Below are 11042 nucleotides of genomic sequence, written 5' to 3'. Positions count from 1 at the left end.
CGCTACTATTAGTCTCATTCTTATTTACTACCACATGAGTAATAACTTTCTTATTTCCTGACCTAGAATGTAAGTTTAGAGAAGGAATAAATGTGGTTTAAAAATTATGGCTACATCAGCCGGGCACAGTGGATCATGCCTGTAATCCTAGCACTTTGGGAGGCCAAGGCAAGTGGATCACCTGAGGTCAGGAGTTCAAAACCAGCCTGGCTAATGTGGTGAAACCCTGTCTCTACTGAAAACAAAATTACCTGAGCCTGGTGGTACCTGCTTGTAATTCCAGCTACCTGAGAGGCTAAAGTAGGAGAATCGCTTGAATCTGGCAGGCAGAGGTTGCAGTGAGCTAAGACTGCACCATTGCACTCCAGCCTGGGTGACAAGAATAAAACTTCATCTCAAAAAAAAAAAAGATTATTGCTACATCACTAACCATAGATAGGAGAAATCTGGGCATATATAAAAAGTCATCAGTAAAATGTTAAGAAATTTGTATTGAAGAGGTGATACTGTGAGAAAACCAGAGGGAAAGGTGGCTCATGCCTATAATCCCAGCACTTTGGGAGGTTGAGTAAGATGTGACCTTGCTCCTCCTTCACTTTCCGCCATGACTGTGAGGCCTCCCTAGCCATGTGGAACTGTAAGTCAATTAAACCTCTTTCCTTTATAAAGTACCCAGTCTCAGGTATGTTTTTATTAGCAGCATGAGAACAGACTAATACACTTATAACTAAATAGACTAATATACTTATAGAAAAATTAGCCAGGCATGGCTAATTTATTTCTCACAGATCTATAGACTGGGAAGTCTAAGACCAAGGCCCAGGCAGATGTGGCAGGGGCTGGCTTTCTCAGATGGGGCCTTCTTGCTGTTTCCTCACAAAGTGGAAGGGGCAAGGAAGCTCCTTCAGGCCTTTTATAAAGATAATAATCCCATTCATGAGCCCTCATGACCTAATCACCTCCCAAGGTCCCCACCTACCATCATCACTCTAGAGAAGATGATTTCAACATGAATTTCAGGGGCACACAAACGTTGAGACCAGGGTACCCATGCTTCAATAACTGAGGTAACGTAGCGTTAATGAACTAATCACCTATAATTTTTCCTACACAGACCGACTGAAGAGAACAATACTAGACAAAGACACAGAAAACTGAGTCCACCACCTACTGCTTTCTCACATTTTACTTTTTTGTCACATGAAGATTGTCTTCAACTCCAATTTCCTACAGAGAGCCATGGTTGTTCCTAATTTTCTGGCCCTTTTTTTAACAGACACTGAGATACCTTTACATACAATAATACTTATATCTACCCATTGACTCAGTATCCTACCAAACTTATAGCTTGTTCCTTTTCCCCCTCTTCCACTTGATCTCTACAGGGCCAATTATCAGGAAAGTTCCTTTCTGTTTCTCTATTTAAGGAAGACGGCATCTTCATATAACACTGAAGTATAAAGTGCATCCAAGCAGGGTCTATTTCCCTTCTGATGTGTGGGTATAGTCATTCCTTGTTATCCATAGTGGATACAGTTCAAGACTCCAGTGGACGCCAGAAGCCTGGCATAATACTGAACCCTATATTCACTACAAGCAACAGATCTGGAAAGCTAGATGAGATTAAGAGGCTAACAGGCAGGTGCGGCATACAGCATGGATGTACTACATAAAGGAATGACTCATGAACTGGGCAGGACAGAACAGAAAGGTGCAAGACTTCACCGTGAAACTCAGAATGGCGTGCAATTTAAAACATATAAATTGTATATTTCTAGAATTTTCCATTTAACATTTTTGAACAGTGGTATACTGTGGGTAACAAACTGCAGAAGGCAAAGGCTTGACTGGGGGACTCCTGTATTTGGAGGACACAAAAAGCTTAGAATCCAAATTATCCAAAATGTAAAGCCCAAACACTGTTACAGAAGGGAAAGAATTTTATAGGCATAAAATATTTTATCCAAAATGTCTTTTAAAACTTCCATTTCAGTGAGAGAGTCAGAATATAAGCATCAAACAATAAACAAGTTACTGTTAGGCTTTCCTGAGTGTTGAGAAGAAAAGAAACAGTGGTTTGGTGAATAGTTAAGTTATTGGGTTGGGATGGGTGAATGAATGTTCATTACATAAGGTGGTTAGGGAAGGCCTCTGTTGAGATGATTTTTTAGCTCTGACGTGATATTCAGGATAGACAGACTCAAGAGAGAAATATTCTGGGTTGAGGAAGCAGGTAATGAAAATGCCTGTGCCAGTAAAAAGCTTGGTGAGTCCAGAAAAGTTGACTCGTGGGCTAGATGAACACTCATTCAGATTGACATTTGTAAAACACAGGTGGAGCAGGCAAAAGAATGATACTGCCTGTGGCCCAGAGGCAATCAGATTTGGAATTACCTCCGAAGCCATCTAGTCTCCCAAGGCTCTTAAGAAGCTTAGTAGCTTGGTATACCTGCAACTCACTTGAAGCATACTCTGGGGAATTCACATAATTTAGCAAACTCTGGATTAAAGTATGATGAAAAAACTAAAAAGGAATAAAGAATGAGGTTATAAAAGAAGGAGCCGATCAGGAAGAGGTTAACAGGATTTAGATCTTTCCTATCTGCTACAGGAAAGGAATGAAAGAGTAGCAGGGTACATTATAATTTGTAAGCAGCCCCTAATTCAAGAATTAAGAAAGTCTGAAGAAATACAGAAGGTTATATAAGTTTGTATGGCAAAGCAAAAGAGAGGATGGTAAGGAGCTGAATAAAGACTTTTGCAAAATAAAAATATTAGAGATTTTTTTATTTTATTCTCTAGTCTCTAGAGAATCTTAGTTATTGGAGAGAAGACAGTCAAGTAGAAGAGAAGATATTTGAGAGGCCCATGTTAAGCATTAAAGTTTCAATTTTCTTCCCAGGCCTGTAAGGCTTATGAAGAGTTTTTGAGATACATAAATGAGAAGGTATCACCTCTAAAAATGGCTGAGCTATTATGTCAAAAAGATTCCCCTCTCTGGTTCTTCCACACTCACCTGAGAATGGGCTTCTTCTCATCTCACTTGTCATCTCCCAAGGCTCTCTCCCTTGCTCCAATAAGGAGATTACATACGGCTTAGAAACACAAAGACCTGCGTATAAAAAAAGATATGAAAATTGGCCATGCTTTGGGTTATTTCAGAACTAGAAACCAGGACCTTAATTCTGGTGGGATGGTACAGCAGGAATACTAGATAAGAGATAAAGCACATTTGAAGGACAGACTACACAAAATTCTGGTGGGATGGTACAGCAGGAATACTAGATAAGAGATAAAGCACATTTGAAGGACAGACTACACAAAATTCTGGTGGAATGATACAGCAGGAATACTAGATAAGAGATAAAGCACATTTGAAGGACAGACTACACAAAATTCTGGTGGGATGGTACAACGGGAATACTAGATAAGAGATAAAGCACATTTGAAGGACAGACTACACAAAATTCTGGAATAGTCTAATGAGATTGCTAACAGTTAACTCTATGAACTATTTTATTAGGGGCTTGAGGGCAGAAATTTAGCCTGACATTTTCTGAATATTATCACCCAGTAGTAAATGAAGTATTTTAAAAGGTCCCTAGAAAACCGAGTTTGAAGTTCCGAGCTACTTGCCTGATTTAAAAAAAAATCAATACTCTTCAGGGGAATATGACAGAATCCAGAGGCTCTACAATGTTTTATTTATAGCATCCATAATAAAATTCAGAATTACTTGACATAAGAAAAGGAAAAAGTGAACCATGCCCATTAGAAAAAGCAAGCAATGGGACACTCACACTGCAATAACAAAGATGTTGGAATTAGCACATGATTTTAAAACAGCTGTTATTATATAAATAATATGAAGGCCAATATGCTTGTAATAAATGTACACACAGGAAATCTCAGAAGAAAAACTATAAGAAGAACCAAATAAATATTCTATAAATTAAAAAATATAACATCTGAAACTTAAAAATTCACTAGAGGTACCTAACTGAACATTGAAAATAAAGATAGAGTCAAGTAATTTGACTATAAATCAACAGGATTATCCAAACTGAGCTGGGTGCGGTGGCTCACACCTGTAATCCCAGCACTCTGGACGCTGAGGTGGGTGGATCAACTGAGGTCAGGAGTTTGAGACCAACCTGGGGAACATCGTGAAACCCCATCTCTACTAAAAATACAAAAATTAGCTGGGTGTGGTGGTGAGCACCTGTAATCACAGCTACCTGGGAGGCTAAGGCAAGAGAATTGCTTGGACCTGGGAGGTGGTGAGCCAAGATCGTGTCACTGCACTCCAGCCTGTGTGACAGAATGAGACTCTGTCCCCTCCCCCCAAAAAGAGAAATTATCCCATCTGAGAAACAGAGAGCAAAGGTTTTAAAACATGAAACAATCCTTAGTTACCTAGGGCACAATATCAAACAATCTAGTATGTGTGGAACTGAAGTCCCAAAGAGAAAAGAACAGAAAAACTTTGAAGAAATAATGGCTAAAAATTTGGTTTAAGATACAAATTTAGTTTCAAGAAGCTCAATGAACCACAAGCATAATCAAAAGGGCTTCTAGAGAACAAAAAGCTAATCTAGCCAATGAGGTAGCCCCAGTGCTTAGAAGAAAGGTCCATATAAATTTCCCTAAGAGTAAGTGATCTGAAGCCATTTTCATAGTTTGTGTCTTCCTGGTTTACTTTTCACAAGTTAATACAAAGATACAGAATTTAAAAGTGATATTCTGAACTTGTAGTAATCTAGCTATATTCTCTGTGAACCTATTATTATCTAGTGGTGATGATAATTCTTGCAGGGAAACCCAGGAGACTGGTGAGATTCATGATGTGTCCTATGTTCGCAATTGCCTTAAGGGTGTATGCATGGAATATCTGATATTCACAAAACTCACTAACTCTAAATCTCCAGTTTTCTTCAATCCCCCCATATCCTCTGTTTTTCAGATTCCATTCCTAGATTCCATTCTGACCTACATACAATAAAAGCAAATTTAATAATACATAAAAACATAAAAGTTCCTTAAAGGTAGACTATGTAGGAGGGAAAAGATCCTCACCAAGTGATACCAGGCTCTGATAGTTTTCCAACATCATACTTCTGTATAATCGTTTCTGAGCAGGGTTCATCCATTGCCATTCTTCCTGGGAAAAGTCTATTGCCACATCCTTGAATGTTACCAAGTCCTGAAGTAACAAATATATTCTTAACCAACCAATGCTCATGTCCAACGATAACTCCGAGTTGATCCCAGATGTCTCTACCTTATGTGATAAATAACTCATAGAAGAGAAAAAACACAAATATGAAGATCCAACGGAAAATAATACTTATTGAAGTATTTAACTGCATTGGGTACAATGGTGCTAATCCATTCTGAACATGGGGAAATATGGGTGTATAACTACTTGGCAGTGAACAGGGCTTCGAGGAAGAACACATACCTGCATTCAATCTTTAAGAGCATAAAAAGGGCTAGGCGTGGTGGCTCACGCCTCTAATGTCAGCACTTTGGGAAGCCAAGGTGGGCAGATCATGAGGTCAGGAGTTCCAGACCAGCCTAGCCAACATGGTAAAACCCCATCTCTACTAAAAATACAAAAAATTAGCTGGGCATGGTGACGCATGCCTATAATCCCAGCTACTCGGGAGGTTGACAAAGAAGAATTGCTTGAACCCAGGAGGCGGAAGTTTCGGTAAGCAGAGATCATGTCATTGCACTCCAGCCTGGGCAACAGAGCAAGACTCCGTCTCAAAAAAAAAAAAAGGCTTAAGAAGAATATCTAAATTGATATTTTTCAAATGATACTCCGTGGAATCCACGTTTTATTGGCAGGGATAGGGGAAAGGTATTAAACAGATGTGGCTGATATTTTTCCCCACAAAACAATAAAAACACATTTAGAATGCACTTTTCTTATGTATGAATACATAAGAATACTGTGAATACTGTGAATACATGTGAATACTGTGTTTTCCACCCATGGCTGGTTGTACACACAGTTGCATAACAAAATGAAATTGAAGTTATAACTTTTAAATATTCTTAGATTAAAATTAATGACCAGTTATAATAACCAGTAGGTTGTAAGAAATTTTAAAAGTTATCGTGGGCATTTTTCACCTTCAGATTTATTTCCATTGAAAATGAATGTCTTCTTAATCTCAGTGCCTAATCTGTAAAGTTAGCAAAAATATAACTAAATAAAGACAAGGTTACGAACACAATATTTTAATTTGCTTTTAAACACCAATCTCTGTATCCTGTCTTTGTTCTAAAGATTAGCGTTTAAAAGCAAATTTTAAACAGATATTCAATGTATGGGACTTTAGAAGATATATACACCTTTAGAAAAACATTTACTATTATTACATATAAAAGAATTACACAATTGTTTAAGCTTCTCTGTGAACTCATGGTTTTCCTAAATTCTAGTTTTCACCTAGTGAGTTGAGAACTAAGAACCATCATTTTACATATTCTTATAAAATTAAATGAGATTAATTCCTCAATGCAAGCAAAAGGTGCTCACAATCTTTCCAATATTTAGGATAATTTTGGTGACTATTAAGGAATAGGAGCTTTGGCTATTCCCACAGGAAAAAGAAATTGATTGCTTTTGATTCTGGTACTCATGGTTAATAATTTGGTATATATACTACCAGACTTACCAATATCTATAGAATAACTTTATATATATGCATACATGTATATCTAGCAATTTTTTTAACTTATAATGCTATGATGAATGAACTAAATCCCAATGGATAACATCTGAAGAGCTTGTAATCTGGTAATTCTTTTTTCTTTTTAAGAAAAAAAAGCATTTATTACAAGGAATCAGAAAATTTATGAAATTTCCAGGAGGATTAAGACTAAATTAATTAAGACTAAATAAATGACTTAAATAAATAAATGAGAAAAACAGGCAAATATTCAGAAGATTTCTAAATGATTTATGTTTGCCCTTGCAAACAGTGTAGTATGGAAAAGTGAGGGAAAAAAGAGTAACCTTATTATACAGAAATCTGACAAACACGACCTCAAAATTAATTAACATTAACATCAACATTAATAAACAGTAATAAACAGAGTGCACTCCTGTTTTGATGTGATGAAAAAAGAACTTTACCTCTGCAATCTTCCTAAAACACATTACCCTAATCATTAAAAAACATCAGATTTGAGACATTCTACAAAATATTTGAGTATTCCTCAATGCTGACAAGGTTATCAAAAAGCAAAGTATGAAAAACTATCACAGCTAAGAGGAGTCTTATGTAATACAGTTTCCTAGATATGATCCTGGAACAGAAAAAGGACATTAGATAAAACCTAAGAAAACCTGGCCAGGTGCAGCGGCTCACACTTATAATCCCAGCACTTTGGGAGGCCGAGGCCAGTGGATCACTTGAGGCCAGGAGCTTGAGACTAGCCTACACAGCATGGCAAAGACCACATGACAAATCCCAAATGGTCTGTATGGGGTGGTGCCTGCCTATAATCCCAGCTACTCAGGTGGCTGAAGCATGAGAATCACTTGAATTGGGGAAGCAGGTTATAGTGAGCCATGATCCCGATACTGCACTCCAGCCTGGGTGACAGAGTAAAACTCTGTCTCAAAAAAAATAAATAAAAAATAAAAAAATAAAAAAGTTAAGAAACGGAAAGAAAATCTAAACTAAGGATGGACTTTAGTCACCAATAATGTATCAATATTGCTTCATTAATTTTAACAAATGTACCACACTAATGTAAGATATTAACAGGGAAAGCTTGGTGTGATACAAGATTTCTCTATACTATCTCTACAATTTTTCTACAAACCTAAAACTATTCTAAAAAATAAATTTTTAAGTAAACCTTCTCAAGAAGAAGACATCAAAGCTTCAAATTATTTTTTTTTTAAATATAAAGTGTAGCACTAAACCCAAAATGAGGCGTTTAAGACAAAAATCAAGAGAATTTTCAAAAATCAGAAAATAGAAACACACAAGAGATCCAGATAATGGAATTATCCAACAAGGATATCAAAATGTTATGAAAACATTTTTTTTTTTTTTGAGACAGAGTTTCGCTCTTGTTACCCAGGTTGGAGTGCAATGGCGCGATCTCGGCTCACTGCAACCTCTGCCTTCTGGGTTCAGGCAATTCTCCTGCCTCAGCCTCCCGAGTAGCTGGGATTACAGGCACGCGCCACCATGCCCAGCTAATTTTTTGTATTTTTAGTAGAGACGGGGTTTCACCATGTTGACCAGGATGGTCTCGATCTCTTGACCTCGTGATCCACCCGTCTCGGCCTCCCAAAGTGCTGGGATTACAGGCTTGAGCCACCGCGCCCGGCCTATGAAAACATTTTTAAGGAGCTAAAATGGAAGAGTGAATTCAGGAAGAAAACAGAAAATTACATAAAATAGTTAGATAGAAGTTCTAGAACTATGTATTCAATAACAGAAGTTAAGAATTCCATTATGATCTTAACAGGAGATTAGAGTGTAAAAGAGAGAATTAAAGCATAAGTGACGTATAAAAGTGTGAAAAATAACATTTATATAATTGTAATCTTAGAAAAAGGAAAGTTCCAGAATATTTGAAAACATAGTGGTTAAAAAGTTTCCAAATTGATGAAAGACACTAAGCTATCCTGAACACTGACTTAAAACAAAAATAGTGAGCATGTTCAAAGTCTATCAAAAAAGTATGTATGTGTGCATTTCAAGTGGTGGGGTTAGTGCACTGCATCTTTATCAACTATAGCTAGTAGTAGTAGGTTACTAGATAATTTCTAAAACTAAAACAATCAAGAAACAGTGTGCAGAACATTATTCAGGAGTATGAGGTTAAATATCAAAACTAAAGACAGTAAGTGGTATTGTGGAGATCCCAACTTCCTTCTACAGGGCATACTGTCGGGGGGTGCGGGAAAAAGTCCTGTTGTGTTAACTGGTGCTTGTGACTTCAGATAGAATTTTAATGACAACATCAGGCACACAAACTGTAAAAGGTCTGTATCTTTGGAAAATTAGGTTAGATAATTCACAAAATGGTTTTAATGCTGAGAAAGACACAGATGCCCGGAATCCATGTGAATATTGTAAAATATCTGATGAATGCTGACAGTAGAAGAAAGAAAAGCAGTGTTTCAAAATTAATTTAACATAATTTTCAATATGAAACATATAATTAAATTAATTAAGCATTAATTATGAACATCTGACACTCATGTATGTCATGAAAACATATTTTCCACTTAGAAAAAATGTAAAGGGAATTTCACAATGGGAGAATTAAGGGCTCTTTTTGTATACATGGTTCCTTACACATGTGCAGTATGATGGTATTTAAAAATTAAAAGATTAAAAGCAGAAATTCAAGTAAAACTGAGTGTAGTACAGCAACAGAACCAAATAGTCATAGGAATTTAGTGCATGATATAAGGGGCATTTCTAATTAGTGAGAATGAGATGAATAATTCAATTAATGACATTGTGCCAACTTGAAAAAATAAATCTTGGCCTTACTTTTTATAAATTATAATTTAATATAAAAATTTAATGTAAAAATCTAATGCAAATTAAATTTAACATAAAAATTTAATGTAATTTCAGCCCTACCATGAAAGAAAAACCACAAAAATCAAGTCCAAGCTTATCAGAAACTTAACTGTGAAGGACAAAACAAATCTCAGAAGAAAAATAGGACTTAAAGACAGACCAAAATTTGACAAACAGGACACAAAAAGCCATTAACGTTGAAGGGAAGAAAGTATTTGTGTATATACAAAGGTATAACATGGCTCTAAATGAAATAGAAGCTGAGAATAACTTCTTAAAAGAACTGGGAGGTTAGAGTGAAATTTGTTTTTGAATTTTGTACCATGTGAACATATCACCTATTTAAATTCATAAAATCTGCAAAAATTAAGTAGAACAAGATTCTTCAGGTGAACAAATGAGTTTGGAAATTCATACTTAAAATGTAAAGAAAAATTTTTAAAGAATTTATCTTAAAGACATAATCAGAGATTTGGACAAAAAGTCAGCTAGAGGAATAATTCCTGATGTATTCTATGTATAGGAGAGGCACTAGATACGCGTTTAACCTGGAATCCAACTCACTAGTACTAAGCTGTAATCCATACAGCATAAATCAAGTCTTTTCACAAGGGTCAACATTAGATTTAAAATGTACACAGTGTGGGAAGAGGAAATCTCAGAAGGGCCTCCATGACCTTTTATACACAGCTATTACTCGATAATGAGGTAATTAAAGACAATGGCCCCTGAGAGAAGTGGGAACTAGGCTCTTGGAATTTTAATCAGGGAATTTTCCATTACATATAAGTCCTAAACAGAAAGACTGCCTTTCATGAAGAGAAAGAAAATTTCGACTAACCTGGGATATGACTTTTAATACTTCAACATTCATTTTTGCCTTCTCTTCTGGTCTCTCTGTTGAAGAGCAGTGTCTTGGGAGGGCAAGGCTGAAGGGAGGGAAAGGTTAGTGAGAGATGAAAGGCTGCTGCATTTCCAGAATCACTAGCCTACAACTGTCTTCTTCCCAGCTTTGGTCGGTCCATTTTCACATAACTGGGTATGAGCAACCTATGGCCACTGAAGAGCTGTAACTTACATAACTTTTTTTTTCATGCTTGAGGTCCTAAATTTAATCTTTTTCCAAGAGCTACCTTCCCATTCTTTGATCTCATTGTGAATAAAAATAGATGTATTAAGTACTCTGCATGGATTATTCTCTCACTTTATTTTGAAATAATCCTACAAAATAGTTATTGCCTCTATTTCACAGGTAAAGGCGAAGTCATTCTCTTCTTGGGTTTCTGCTTCATGCTTTGAAAGTCCACTGTTCGAAAATCTAACTCCTTTTTGAGCCAGATGGATGGGTTTTTGGGGGGGAAAAAAAACAAAAGATAAAAGAAAATATGACTCCCAAATGCCACCAGAGGCCAGGGTTATCCTCCGTCTTCACTCAACCCCCCATCGCCCTCCCGGCGATGTTTCACTTTC

General features: G+C 36.6%; 1 protein-coding gene across 17 annotated transcripts in view; it reads right to left on the bottom strand.

Annotated features, from left to right (window-relative positions):
* ZNF471 (zinc finger protein 471) overlaps positions 1-11042 on the bottom strand; it is a 40601-nt gene that overhangs the window by 4608 nt on the left and 24951 nt on the right. For 10 of the 17 annotated variants that reach the window (XM_078361648.1, XM_078361650.1, XM_078361649.1 and 7 more), the window contains 3 exons: positions 10414-10501; positions 5077-5203; positions 3017-3112 (listed from right to left, as the gene is read on the bottom strand). In XM_078361648.1, coding sequence (XP_078217774.1) covers positions 3017-3112; positions 5077-5203; positions 10414-10446 — 256 coding nt within the window. In that variant the 5' untranslated portion in view covers positions 10447-10501. Of the gene's footprint in view, positions 1-3016; positions 3113-5076; positions 5298-10413; positions 10502-10776; positions 10898-11042 lie in introns of all 17 variants that reach the window. The other 7 variants (XM_078361656.1, XM_078361654.1, XM_078361655.1 and 4 more) reach the window with 3 other exon arrangements.

This window comes from Callithrix jacchus, chromosome 22 (genome assembly GCF_049354715.1).
Source record: "Callithrix jacchus isolate 240 chromosome 22, calJac240_pri, whole genome shotgun sequence".
In the NCBI taxonomy this organism is placed as follows: Eukaryota; Metazoa; Chordata; class Mammalia; order Primates; family Cebidae; genus Callithrix; species Callithrix jacchus.
Note: the sequence above shows the minus strand (reverse complement) of the source record. Positions and strands in the feature narration are given on the sequence as shown.